At 47.7% G+C, this 14,226-nt stretch overlaps 1 protein-coding gene across 5 annotated transcripts in view; it reads right to left on the bottom strand.

Moving 5' to 3' along the window:
- Window positions 1-14,226, bottom strand: part of MFN2 (mitofusin 2) — a 28,190-nt gene that overhangs the window by 8,780 nt on the left and 5,184 nt on the right. For all 5 annotated transcript variants that reach the window (XM_063103853.1, XM_063103857.1, XM_063103854.1 and 2 more), the window contains 9 exons: window positions 13,478-13,656; window positions 7,309-7,444; window positions 4,934-5,096; window positions 4,186-4,310; window positions 3,361-3,469; window positions 3,139-3,246; window positions 1,558-1,711; window positions 1,257-1,324; window positions 990-1,111 (listed from right to left, as the gene is read on the bottom strand). In XM_063103853.1, coding sequence (XP_062959923.1) covers window positions 990-1,111; window positions 1,257-1,324; window positions 1,558-1,711; window positions 3,139-3,246; window positions 3,361-3,469; window positions 4,186-4,310; window positions 4,934-5,096; window positions 7,309-7,444; window positions 13,478-13,652 — 1,160 coding nt within the window. In that variant the 5' untranslated portion in view covers window positions 13,653-13,656. The remainder of the gene's footprint in view (window positions 1-989; window positions 1,112-1,256; window positions 1,325-1,557; window positions 1,712-3,138; window positions 3,247-3,360; window positions 3,470-4,185; window positions 4,311-4,933; window positions 5,097-7,308; window positions 7,445-13,477; window positions 13,657-14,226) is intronic.

Genomic DNA, 14,226 nt, shown 5'->3' with positions numbered 1-14,226 from the left:
ACTGCTTTCTACCCAGAAGCCTGGCAAAAATGACCAAGTCTGACAATCTGGTGAGAGGTGAGGAAGTGAGAGTTCCTACGGGTACTGCTGGTGGGTCGATGAACGGGAACAGCTGCTCTAGAGAGCAACAAGGTAAAATTCAGCGAAACTGAAGATGCACAAATACTCTGAGATAGAACAGCTGCACCTCTAGGAATCGATCCTAGAAAGACTCTTACAAATGTGCACAAGGGGACACATAAACAGATGTCCAATGTGGTAGGGTCTGCAAGAGTGCACAAAAAAAGAAATCTAAAAATCAATGAATAGGAAAATAAGGCATATTCATAATGGAATATACTACAGCAATATTACTGTTCAAAAACTCAAACTACATGCAGCAACAAGGATAGAGAGAAAAATAATGTTGAACAGAAAGAAAAGCAAGGTGCAGTGACATTCACAGTATGATACCATATCTGTACATTTAAAGCACATATGAAGAAACATAAATTAATCAGCATTTATGTAAAAAGCACTTTTTAAATGGGTGATAAGACTACAAAATTCACAATCACGATGCCTCTAAGGAATGGGCAGAGTGACACTGAGAAAGGGGTCAAAGAATCAAAGGGTACTTAACATTTTCTTCCATTTTATTTTAACTTAACATAAAATGATCACTGTTAATTCCATGTAGTAGAAACAAGGTGTTTTCAAATTATTCTCTGTATGTTTCCATATTTTAAATTTCTCCCTGAAAAAATGTTTTCTGAAAAACATTTTCAGGCTCTGAGAATAGCTGCAGTGCTCAGCAGGGTGCGGCTATGCCTCCCACATGGGGACTACACCGCACAGGCCGGGGGGGCCACTAGGCACCCCTCCTCCCCAGGTTGTCTATGTGGCTCTAACATGGTTGGGTGGCCAGGGGAAAGGGCCCTGGATGCGAGACCAGAGACTCAGCTCTGCCATCAAGAACCTGACCCTGGGCACATCCTCGCTGCTCTTACCGCTGCTCCTGAGCTGCGACATGCAGAGAGTCCATGATGAGGCGAACTGCCTCTGCGATCTGCTTGGCCCGCACTGTGTGCTGCTCAAACTTGGTCTTCACGGCAGATTGGGAGATGCACTCCTGGAACAGACAGAGGCGCTGAGGGAGGTGGGGGCCACCAGAGGCCTACAGCCAAGAGCCAGGCTCTGGCTTTCACTGCTAGGGACACAACCAGTGAGAGCTGGGGAGGCAGAGAATAGTCACATACCAGAATCAAAGGACTCACCTCAAATCTCCTCTCGAAATTCTGAAACTCAAACATCCTTACTTGAAAGCCTTCTGCAAGAGCGCCCCCTAGGAGAACAACACTGCATTAGTCTGGAAGCACCTCGGCACAGAGGAAGATGGTGAAATCCCCGAAGCCAAGGAGAGGGGCACTTGGCTAGAAACTGGCTGGAAGGCAAGAGCCTCTAACTCAAGACTCTTCTCACCAGCTTGTCCTAAGGACAATTTTCTACTGACCAACTCAGCATGAAAGCAAACAACTCAGACCTCAGGGGAAAAAGGATGTGCACTCCCCTCATTACCTCCCTCAGGCATGCCCTGGGCTTTCTGGATCCTGGCATTGAGCACCTCCTTGGCAGACACAAAGAAGATGCGGTCCCCGGCCTGGGCTCGATCCACCACGCCCAGCTCATCCACCAGGAAGCTGGTACAACGCTCCATGTGCTGCCGCCGCACCTGGAACCCGAGCAGACAGGGTATGTGACCTTGGTGGAGGTGATGGGGCCCTCCTGACGGAGCTCGCAGCCCTCTAGTACCTTTTCTTTCACAAAAATAGTTAACATATTCACATGGTTCAACATTGAATATTCAGACGCACACACAGTGAAACATCTCCCATCATCTGTACTCTCTAGCCACCATGCTTCCCAGAACCAAGGTCATAGGGGTTCCTTGGGGTACAGCCTGCCAAAAGTATTTTATGCACATACAAGCAGAAATGCTTAAACATGCCTCAAATTGCCTCTTGTTAGAGCCTACACAGTATCTCACTTTGGCGTCCCAGAAGGAAAGGAACCTGGGGGTAAAGAAACCTAAACCTGGTCTCTATTCTCTGACAAGCTAAGTTCTCCCAGGGCCTCGTTTATAAAAATGAGCACGCGCCACAAGAAAATCCCTCCTAGCTCTGACTTCCTAGGGTTCTACTGATAGAACTTAAAACTTTAATGTGAAGTATGCATAAAACAAATGTACTTCACAGGGCCTGGTTTTCCAAAGCCTTGCAGTTTCAAATATTGACCTTGCAAAGGACAGGAATTTTTCCTCAGGCTATATAGTCTCTGTTGTAAGATAAAAAATTATAACATAGCAAGGTTGCTGGCTCAAAGACAGACAGGTTACTGACTGAAATGTAAAGATACTGGGAAATTGCTATAAGAAGAGAATGCTGAAATCAAGCTTTTGTTAGTGGATCAACTTAACTGCATTATAGAATGTCACCTTACTGAATGTTACCAGCTTCTATTGTTAAACTTGTTAAACTGTACTTAGCAAAAACTCCACCTAGGTTCTCTTCCTGTAACTTCCTGGTCTGGAGAATAAATGTGGGAAGAGAACCCCAATTCGTGGTTAATTTCCCAAATGGAAGGAATGCCTCGCTCTTGAGGGTTCTGGGAGATTAACTCTTTTTCGGGGCTTCTCACTGCTCAGAAGAGATGGGCTTTGAGTAATCTTTGGCAGCTCTATCACTCAGGGGAAAAGGGGTGACAAATCCGTGGGAGGCAAAGCAACACTTTAATTCCATTTTTCTATTTAAGAACTTTCCTGGATGTCTTCCTAAAGCAGAGCCTATTCCATACTAATTCTTTATGAACCAAAATGAGCGCTGGCCCCAAAGATGTTCTAATGTGGTGGGGATGCTTTCAGATCTAAGGGACAGACACTTGAAGATGGGGTCCATCTAGGAAGGTGAATGGGAGAGGGGGACAGAGTGTCTTCAAAGCCATCAGAAGCCACCACAGGCAACACCTGGGAAATCTTTGGCAATGAAATTAATTTGGGGAAGTCACTAGATCTGATGCCACCTGGAAGTGCACAGAGCAGCCCTTGGAAGACCATGCTCACGTGGAGAGGTGTTCCCTAAACTGCCAAGCAGAGCTACCGACCTCCTCCATGTACTCGGGCTCTGAGGCAGATGCGTCCCAGCGGTTGTTCAGGATGAAGATGTTTGGGCGGGAGAGACGCTCGCTCACCTTGTGGAAGAACTGCTTTTCCTAGACAAAGAGCACGGCTTCAGTGGGGGAGGGGCCATGCCAGCCACAGCCCTGTGAGCCACTTTCCCCGCAGGTGGGTGCTGGGAGCGTGGGAGAAGGCAGGGGTGGAGTTACCGTCTGCATCAGGGTGGACTCCGAGTTGGCCACCAGCACAAACACATCAGCATCCAGGCAAAACTTGTCAATCCAGCTGTCTAGCTCTGTGGTGACATCAATACCAGGACTAAAGGGGACAGGGGTAAACCAACATTGTCAGGCACAGAGCGTGAGTCCAATTTTTTCTGTTATGAACAGACCTGGGATTTGTGAGGTAGCCAGGCAAGGGAGGAGAAAGCCAGGGAGGGAGAGGAAACAGGCCCGGCCCTGCGTGCGGGGTGCAGGGTCTTTACTTTGCATTTTACATCCTTCCAATTTGCTGGAAATGTGTTTGGGTTTCTGTTTGTTTTTTTTTTTTTTAGCACTAGCATCTATCACTTTTATAATGATGTAATGACTTGTAATTTTACTTTCCGGATATACAATTAAGGTGAATAACTGCATTTATGTGGGTCCAGAAAAATGCTACAGTACTATATTCCTTGGTACAGTGACCTGTCCACAAAGCGGGGACAAAGTGTTCCTTCAAGAGAAATAAAGTACATCACTGACTCCACCACCACATCTTCTTCATTCCCACACACAGATTAGCACTGGGCTGGGGCTGAGAACCTCCCCACTTTCGAGCATCCCTCCTGTCTCTTTTACAGACCATCCCTGGGACATCTGCAGGGCACTGATGACAGTGGATATAGTAACCAGACTCCAGAGGAAATCCAAGAGGCAGGAAGATTTGGTTGAGCCCAGGTGAAAGGCAGTAATACTTAAATAGAGTAAGGGCAGGGCCCAGGGGACTTTAGCCTGGGTTATCCAGAAATGGAAACCTGGTGCCTTCCCTCTTACCTGTCCATCAGCACGAGGTCATCCTTCAGAAGCGGGCACTTGGAGTTGGGCCACATCACACTCACCAGGCTGCCAGCATGTAGCTGCTCGTCCTGATGGAGGGCATGGGCCAGCTGGTTCACAGTCTGATGGTAGAGGAGGGAAAGAGAAGTCAAGGAAGAGCCACACAGCCAGGAGATTTCCTGTGCCACTCAGCCACAGCACAGCAGCCTGGGACGCTGCCCCCTTTTCTTTAATTTCGCATATTAAAAAGTTAAGAGCTGGGAGTTGTCAATAAGAACCAACTTTCTTCACTCCTCTTTTAAGCTCTTTTTCTGGATGCTATCCTAAAACTGAGTCTAGTCTGCATTAATTCTTTACAAACCAAAATGAGCATATGGCCTCAGACAAGAATGCAGCTGCCTCTCAGAAAAATAAGTGTGTCAGCCCCTACTGATGTGTCAGAATTACAGAGCAAATGCAGGACTCACTCTCTGGAAACATCCTAAGGAGAAACAAGTTAGGGAGTGAAGCGAGAGCCAGATAGCTCACTCAGTGATACATACAGAACAGCAGAGTCCTCATTCTTGGTTCTCCGCATTTCCAACCCTCCCAAAAGCCATCTCAAATCCTCCAGAAAGCTTGTCCGAAACAGGGTTTCCCATCTTCCACCACAGGGATGCACTGCCTCGCCTGGGGGTGGGGTCAGCTCTGTCCTGATGGACCTGCTGCTTGGCCTGAGCCCAGCCTTGGCCGCAGGCACCCTTACCGTGACACTCCTCTTCTCCTCCGAGCCCTCAGTGAGGAGAAAGGCCTCATGGCCATCTGTGCCCTCCACCCGCAGGAAGCAGTTGGTGGTGTGGCCGATCCCTGAGGGCAGAACTTTGTCCCAGAGCATGGCATTGATCACGGTGCTCTTCCCATTGCTCGTCCTGGGAGGAAATAACAGCTGTCAGAGAAGCCCCTGATATCGGCGGTTCTGGCCTTCACAATGCAGTCACCAGCCTGGAATCCAAAGTCTCGTTCTCTGCAATGTCACCTGTGCCTGGACAGTGCCAAGAGGCACAGAGCAGGTGCTCTGTGTTCACTGCAGTGGACGGACAAAAGCCGCTGGGCCCAAGCCTCTGATGTGCTCCCAGTTCATCACTTCAGACCTGTCTGCAGGGGCTTGCACAGGGCAGTGCCTGCACACAGACACTAAGCCTGCCCCTGGAATGATCCAGCCACCTCTCAGCATCACCTATGGAGACTGCCAGTCTGTCTCTCAAGCATAACCCACTCCTACCTGAAACCACTGACTCATGCCCAGGCATCTTCCTCTGTCTAAATACCTCAGCCAAATGGCCCCAGTGTCCTTAATTTCCACCCAGGGCCTGTTTTGCTGCTCCTTTCTCATCACGCTCCCCTCATACCTGAAGCCCCACCTCGTCAGTAAAGGTGATAACTGCCAGGCTAAAGGGAAGATTACGTTGTCATCTTACTGGTCACATCTCTTCTCTAGATTCTGGTCTTGAAAACAGCTGTCCTCAGCAGACTCATCTGCTCTGGGTTTCAGAGCTCTCCACCTGTGCTAAACACAGCCTTTCTCTGAGGTGAAGCTTGCCAGCCACATCACTCACTTCAGAGCTACAAAGGCTTCACCTGCATCCAGCGAGACAGGCAGTGGCTAGCTCACCTGAGGGCCACACCTGCCAGGTGAGTATGAAGAAATGACAGCCCAGAGGAACTCAGGGTCAAAACTGAGGTCAAAGGTCATTAGGGACAGGACTCTAGACACAATGCTTATTCCCTAGGCTACCACTGTGTGCCTAGCATCCAACCTGCCTAAGTGCCTTTTCCTCCTGTATTGGATTTTAATTTCTTAAAAGGTGTCTACTAGACCTCAAAGTGTAACAAGGAGAGCCAATGAACAAAACTATAAAACTCTTAGAAGAAAAAAGAGGGAAAAGCTTCATGACACTGGATTTGGCAATTATTTTATGGGTATAACACTAAAAGCACAGGCGAAAAAGTATAAGTACAGAAAAATTGGACGACATCAAAATAAAAAACTGTGCACCAAAGGACATATCAACAGAGCAAAAAGGCAACCTATGGAATGAAAGAATATATTTACAAATCATACTGACAAAAGATTAATATACATAATATATTTTAAAACTTCTACAATTCAACAACAAAAAATAACCCTATTAAAAAATGGAAAAAGAACTTGAGTAGATATTTCTCCTGAGAAGATATACAAATGGCAAAGAAACACATGAAAAGGTGCTCTGCATCACTGATCATTAACCACAATGAGACATCATCTCACACCCATGAGCACCCACTATCAACCACACAGAACACGATCAGTGCTGTCAAGGATGTGGAGATATGGGAACCCCCATGCACTGCTGGTGGGAATGTAAAATGGTGAGGCCGCTATGGAAAACAGCACAGTGGTTCCTCAAAAAATTAAAAATAAAATTACCATATATTCCAACAACTCCACTTCTGTGTATATATCCAAAAGAATCAAAAGCAGGGACTTGAGAGAGATTTGCACAACCATGTTCTTAGGAGCACTAAACACGATAGCCAAAAGGTGGAAGCAAACCAAGTGTCCACCAATAGATGAATGGATAATCAAAGTGTGGTATATACACAATGGCAAATTACTCACCTCAAGAAAGAACGAAATTCTAGGTTAGCTCACTTGGTTAGAGCACAGTGCTATAACACCAAGGTCAAGGGTTCGGATCCCCTTACCAGCCAGCCATGCACCCCCTCCCACCCCAAAAAGAAAGGAGATTCTGACACATGCTACAAGATGAATGACAGAGATAGAAAACAGAATGGTGGTTGCCAGGGGCTGGGGCAGAGGAGAACGGGGAGTTATTGTTTAATGGGACAGAGCTGCAGTTTTGCAAGGTGAAAAGCTCTGAGACTGGGAGCGCACAATGTGAATACACTTACTGCTGAACTACACACTGAAAAATGGTTAAGATGGTAAATTTTACATTATGTGTATTTTATGACAAAAAATAAAATAAAAAGGGGAGTGATGAACTCTGAGGCACGCCGGCTGTTCCCTGCCTGGGGGTGCTCTGACTCCCTCCCTCCCTCGCAGCTAGGAAGAAAGGTGAGGGCTACAGGACTCACCGGCCAAAAAAAGCCACTTTCATGTGCCGCCGGGCCAGCACCTCGCTGATGCCCCTCACTTTGGATAGGTAACCTTTGACGTCCACAACCTGTTCTTCCGTCGTAACAGGGTCCAGTTCTGCATTCCTATAGGTGTCTGGAGGAGGGGATTGAAAATGGGTCACTGCGTGATCAGAGAAGTTCTACAATCCCAAGTCTGGAAGGGCCAGAGTGCTGGCCTTGCTCACTCGAATCACAAGTCCACCCTCTGTGGGTCCCTGCTGCCACTGGGCTGAAGCTCCAGATTCCTTACTGTGGCCTCATGGTGTGGCAATTAAGAATATGGCTTGGACGCAGGACTGCCTGGGTTCCAGTGCTGGTTCTCAACACTTCCTAGTTCTGTGACCTTAGGCAAATCAACCTTTCTGGGTCTTATTTTCCTCCCCTGTAAAATGGAGCTATTAATATCTACTTCAGGTGACCACTGCGAAGATCAAATGAATTAAAACACCAAGTGCTAAGAATGCTGCCTGTTATAAGACGCACACTTGAATGGTAACTGCCATCCTTTACTCGTGTATTTCTTCTTAACAAATACTTACAAAGTTCCCCCTAAATGCCAGGCACTGTCCTAGTCACTTTTCAAACACAGTCTTATTTGATCCTTGTTATTTACATGGCAAAGCTGGGATTTGAACCAGGCAGGCTGTCTCTGGAGTCCGGGCTCCTGACCACTCCGTGTCTCTTCACGGAGTCCTTCCTCACGTGGCCCTGCTGGTCCTGCTTGTCCCTCCAGCTGAAGCTCTTGCCACCCCCTGCCTCTCACTCCCTTACATCCCCAAACTTGCCAGCTTCCTCACTCCTCTAGGCTCTGCTCATTGCTGCCCCAAACCCCACCGCACTCTCTGCAGAACTGATGCGCTGCCTAGGGGTGTCTGGCTCCTTCCCACTTGGCCTCAGGTCTAGGGTAGACGGCACAGCCCCCAGGAAGCCTTCCCCAACCACTCCCCACCCAACCTGCATTAGGTCCCCCTTGTAAATGGGACCACAGCACCCTGTACTTCTCCCATCTGAGCACTTACCTCACCATAATGTAACTAGGTCACCTGTCCACGTCATCTACCACAAGGGCCGAACTACCTGATCCCAGCACCCAGCAGGTGCACAACTGTCTGCTAAGTGAGTAGATACTTGGATCACTGCATCGCTTTTTCCCAGTACCCTTGGCAGGCAGGTGGCTGACAAATCATTACAGGCAGGAGTCACTGAGCGAGATCCTGCCCCATCCCATCTAGCACTCGTGCCAGGCAGATGCTTCAGCTGGCTGGGAAGTAGAGGGTGTCTGGCCCCTCAGCACACTCTTGCGAACCACCAGTCTGACAGACCCCAGCCCTGAGAACACTTCCAAAGCATCCAGAACATGACAACTGGCATGTCAGAGAGACTGCCCAGTGAGCTAGTGCCATGAAAGGAAGTGACCAAGCCAACAAGCCCTCCTATGTCCACCAGTCACCCCTGCCACACAGCCATCAACATTCAACCCTTATATGGGCACCAGGGCATGGCCTTTGGAATGCCCCTTGGAGGAAATTGACTCTCAAGCATGTGGCAACATTTAAAAGCAACAGCCATAAGGCAGACAATCTCTTGTTATCTGCCCTTTATTGAACAGTCCCCAGGAGGGAACCATCCTCTCCCTGAGATGGAGGAATCCCACACAGCTCAGGATCACTCCAGCTCTTTCCCTTCCATTTAACCAATAGGGGAGGTGCTGTGGATTGAATATCCCCCACAAACTCACTGAAGCTTCAATTGTGTCCCCCAAACTTCCAGGTATTGGAAACTTGGCCCCTACCGTAACTGCTGAGAGTGGGAAATCCTATTACGGTAATTGAAAGGTGGGGCCTTGAAGAGGTGATTAGATTGTAGGACCATGCCATAGTGAATGGATTAATAATGGTGGTCAGGGGCGTGGTTCTGAAGACTAAAAGGACAGCACATGAGAGTCTCTCTCTCTGCTCTGCTATTTTCTGTCATGTGAGACCCCTGCATTGCTGTAAAGCCACCATCAAAGAAGACCCTCACCAGATGTGTTCCCTGGACTTTGGACTTTCCAGCCTCTGAAACTGTAAGCAATAAATTTCATTTTCTTACAAATCACCCAGTTCCAAGTATTTTGTTATAAGCAACAGAAATGGACTAATGCATAAAACTGGTACCAGAGAAGTGGGGTGTTGCTTACAACAAATACTTGAAAATGTGGACACGGCTTTAGAACTGGGTGTTGAGAGGCTAGAAGAATTTGGAGGAACGGAGTAGGAAAAGCCTCGTTCCTGGTGGGAGTTCAGAAGACAAGGAAACTAGGGAAAGTGTGGAACTTGGTGAGAAGGGACTTATTGGAAACTGAGGCAAAGATCATCCTTGCTATGAACTCGCAAGGAACTTGGCTGCATTCTGTTCATGCCCCAAAGTTTTAAGGAATGTGGAATTTCAGGATGCTGACCCAGGGATTTGGTGGAAGAAATTTCTAAGCAGCAAAGCATTAAGGAGGCTACATGGCTACTTGTAACAGCCTATGCTGAGTTATGGCATAAAAGGCATGATATAAAGCCAGAATTTATTATTAGGAGGAAAGGAGAGTGTAAAGATTTGGAAAATTTGCGGCCTGGCTATGTAGTAGAGAAACAGAGAGTATTTTCAGGAGAAAAATGCAATGGTGCTAAGAAGATTAGTTCAAAAGAAAGGGATTTCCATCAAGAGAAGGGGAAAAAGGCCCTGGAGGCATTGCAGAAACCTCTGGGGCCAACCTTTCCATTACAGGCCCAGAGGCCTAGGGAGACAGAATGGTCTTGGGGAACAAGCCTGAGGCTGCTCAGGGCCACCTCAGGAAACTGCTTCTAGCATCAGCATCCCAGCTGCTTTGGTTGCTCCAGCCATGGCTAAATTGGCCCCAGGCATGGCTGGACCCACAGCTTTAGAAAATAAAAGCCAGAAGCTTTGGTGGTTCCCATGTGGTATTAGGTCTGCAGGTTCGCAGAATGCTACAGTTGTGGAGGCTTGGGAGCCTCCACCCCAATTTCAAAGGGTGTATGGAAAAGTCTGTGGGCCCAGGAAGAGATTTATCACAGGGGCAGATTCACCGCATAGAGCCTTTACTAGAACAATGCCAAACAGAAACTTGGGGTCAGAGTTACAGCAGAGAAACCCCATCAGTGCCATGCCTAGTGGAGCCGTGAGAGCAGGACCACCATGGAGACCCCAGATCTGTAGAGCTACCAGCGTGCAATGCCAGCATGCAAGAGCTAAAGCATCACCTGAGACCAGGAAAGCCATAGTGCAGAGCTACCTGAGGACTTGGGGACACAACCCCCGTCCCAGTATGCAGAGGACGTCAGACATGAAGTCAAGATACGTGATTCACCAGCTTTGAGATTTAATGTCTGTCCTGCTGGGTTTCAGATTTGTTTAGGACCTGTTACCCCTTTCTTTTGGCCTATTTCTCCCTTTTTGAATGGGAATATGTACCCTATGTTTGTCCCACCATTGCATCTAGGAAGTAGGTAACTTGTTTTGATTTCACAGATGGGACTCTGGACTTTGGATCTTTGAGTTGAAACAAGTTAAGACTTTGGAAACAAAATGAATGTATGTGAAAAAGACATGAGTTTTGGGGGGCCTGGGGCAGAATGCTTGGATTGAATGTCCCCCTCAAACTCACTGAAGCCTCAATTGTGTTCCCCAAAGTTCCTGAAAGGTGGGGCCTTGAAGAGATGATTTGATTGTAGGACCATGCCACAGTGAATGGATTAATAATGTGGTCAGGGGCGTGGTTCTGAGGGCTTTAAAAGGAGAGCATGTAAAAGTCTCTCTCTTTCTCGCTCTCTCTCTGCTCTCCCATTTTCTGCCATGTGAGACCCCTGCATTGCTGTATAGCCACCACCAAAGACCCTCACCAGATGTGTTCTGTGGACTTTGGACTTTCCAGCCTCTGAAACTATAAGCAATACATTTTTTTCTTACAAATTACCCAGTTCCAAGTATTTTGTTATAAAAAACAGAAACATACTAATACAGGAGGTTTTATATTTTCACAAGAGGAGAAATCAAAACACCCATCGCATAAACACCTTCATTAAGTACGTGTTCATCCTCAGCATCATCTGAGTAAGTGACTCAGAGCATCTGAATAAGTGACCAGAGGATTAGTCTGTGCTCTGGAAGGGCAGAGGCCTGGTCTGCCCCATCTCTGTATGCCCAGTGTCGGGCACAGGGTAGGCACACCAGAGCTACTGCTAAATAAACTGGTAATGAATTGGAATCTCTGAATCTCTGCAGAGAACTGGAATTGCATTTCTGCATAGACCAGAGCTATGGCTAAATAAACATATAATGAATTGGAATAATTTCAACCACCAACCATACGACTTTAAAATTTAGGTTTTTTGGGGGGGAGGCAGGTGGCTGCCAGAACAGGGATCCAAACCCTTGATCTTGGTGTTATAACACCATGCTTTAACCAACTGAGCTAACCGGCCAGCCTGAGTTTTTTAATTCAACAAATATTTAGGGGATACCTTCTCTTGCATCAACTACCATGCAAAGGGCAGGGCACAGATAGGAGAAGGAAACTGGACACAGTCTCTTTCTTTAAAGGGAACCTCATGGAGCAGCCTGGCATGTAAACAATGAGAAGCCACACTGCTCTAGTTATAAGCAGAATGGAGAGAAGGTAGCCCATTGAGTCAGGAGCTAACCCCTGGGCCATCTCCTCTGAACGGCTAGGCTCTACAGACCAAAATCTGAAAATCCCTGGTGTTGGGAAAATATAGGAAAAATGATCAGGGCCCCTCAGATGTTCAGAATCTTGCCAAGCATTTGATGTAAATAGGCATATGTGCTCAGGTGTTCCTTGGCTATCGTCCAGAGTAATTGCGCATGTGCACCCAGGTGTCCTGGGTTATGGACTTAAGTATAACGATGAGTGACTGAGCCATAGTGCCTCCCAGTCCTGGGATGCCCCTACTGCTGCTGGAGGCTGCTGCTGCTAGTGCCCCTAGGACCCCCTGCGGGGCTCCTGCCACTGCCGGACCTGTAAGCTGCTGCCGCTGAGGAAGCTGAGGACTGAGCTCATGTCATCTGCCAACAGCTCCTGGAATCTTTCCTAATTACTTAGCATGGACCTGCGTGTGAGAGGTCTGGGGACCCAGTCTGTACAATGGGTTTGGAGGGTCTAAGCCCTAGCTCTGACAACATAAATGGAAATCGTATAACTAAAATAATGAAACATTTTGGCTTTAGTTATGATTTACCTTACTTTACACCTGGTCTCACCTGAGCCCCTCTTTCACAAATGAGGAAACCAAGGACAGGTAAGACTCAGCCAATGGGTCTTCACACAGACAATCCTAGGACCTGGAGCCAAGGTGCCCTTCTAGAGAGGGAGCCTGAGAAAACCAGCAGCTGGAGTTGGTGCTCAGACCGAGTGGGGCCCTGGGGACTAGTTCTTCTCTACTGACAAATGAGGGACTAGAGGCTGGGCTTAAATTAGTAACTAGCAGAAAGGGTACAGATGATGCAAGTTTCCTATTCACAGTATTGTCACCAATCTAAAAATATCAAAGAGAGGGCACCCTAGTCAGGGATAACCAACACCCAGACAGTGCCGGTAGTAATGGCAGCCAGAACCAGGCCAGGGAAAACACATGGCTCTGAAGTTGAAGACACCTGGGTTTAAAGCCCAACTCTGCCACTTATAAGGTATAAGACAACTATCAAACCATGGGACTGGCTGGTTAGCTCACCTGGTTAGAGCATGGTACTGGTAACATCAAGGTCAAGGGTTCAGATCCCCCTACCAGCCAGCCACACAAAAACAAACAAACAAAAAAACACCCAATCTGCCTGCCTTTTGGATGGTGATAAGATTCACCTACCCCTCATGATTAAATGAAACAAAAAATATGTGGAATTGTTAAATTAATTCTTAAATGGTAGTTCACCTGTCTTTCCTGAGCTAATCTCCCCAGAAGAGAGATCATTCCAAATGATTCCAAGAGAAGACCAAAGCATCACTGAGGGCAACAACTCATCTAGGCAGGAGTTCCCCAAGAGCAGGGCTGTACCTCCCTACTCCCAAATCCCACTATCTAAATATTGAAATGGATAAGCATGAGTCAGGTGCTTGTCTCACCTTCGAGGAAGGTGGCACTCTCTTGGATGTAGGCTCCCAGCTGCTCAAAAATGCCATTGATCTTCTTCTTGGCAGTGACAAAGTGCTTGAGTGGGGAAGCATTCACCTCAGCCATGTGTCTCTTATCCTTCTTAACTGTGACGATGGAGTTGCATCGAGAGAAGAGCAGGGACATTGCGCTGCGAGAGAAGACAATGTGAGTGAACCTAGGAACACCCACCTTGGGGCGTTCTTCTGGGGGTCTGGCAGAGTATGGTGGGGAGAACTAGGACCAGCTCTACGTCACCAAGAATTTGGGGCTCTGCAGGACCATATCAAGGGGTGGCGAGATAAGAACCAGAATCTTGAGAGTAAGAAGGGACCTCTTAGGACACTTAGGCCAGTCTCCCTGTCACACAGTGTGGGCACTCAGATGCATGGAGCCAGGGGCCTGAGTTCAGGCCTACCACCTATTGAGTAGTGACAGGCCCTGTCTTCCCCAGCAGAGAGAGATGGGGAGGAATCGTGAGATGACACACAGAGAAAAACTCCTCTGAGTCTTAGACAGGAAAATGTGACAGAATCTGACTTATTTCCTATACATTGTCCACCTAAGTAACAGTGCTGAATGGTGAAAGCAGTGGAAGCGAAGAGATGCTCAAGGCAGTGCCTCCCACCCCCATCCCTGGCCATTCTGCTGTCCAGGAGCCCAACGGCCCTAATTCCCAACAGGATTTATTTTGGGGAAGGGAGGGTGAAAAGGACAAGAC

The sequence above is a fragment of the Cynocephalus volans genome, chromosome 8, assembly GCF_027409185.1.
Source record: "Cynocephalus volans isolate mCynVol1 chromosome 8, mCynVol1.pri, whole genome shotgun sequence".
NCBI classification, from domain to species: Eukaryota; Metazoa; Chordata; class Mammalia; order Dermoptera; family Cynocephalidae; genus Cynocephalus; species Cynocephalus volans.
The sequence above is the reverse complement of the archived record's forward strand: the minus strand, read 5'-3'. Positions and strand labels throughout refer to the sequence as shown.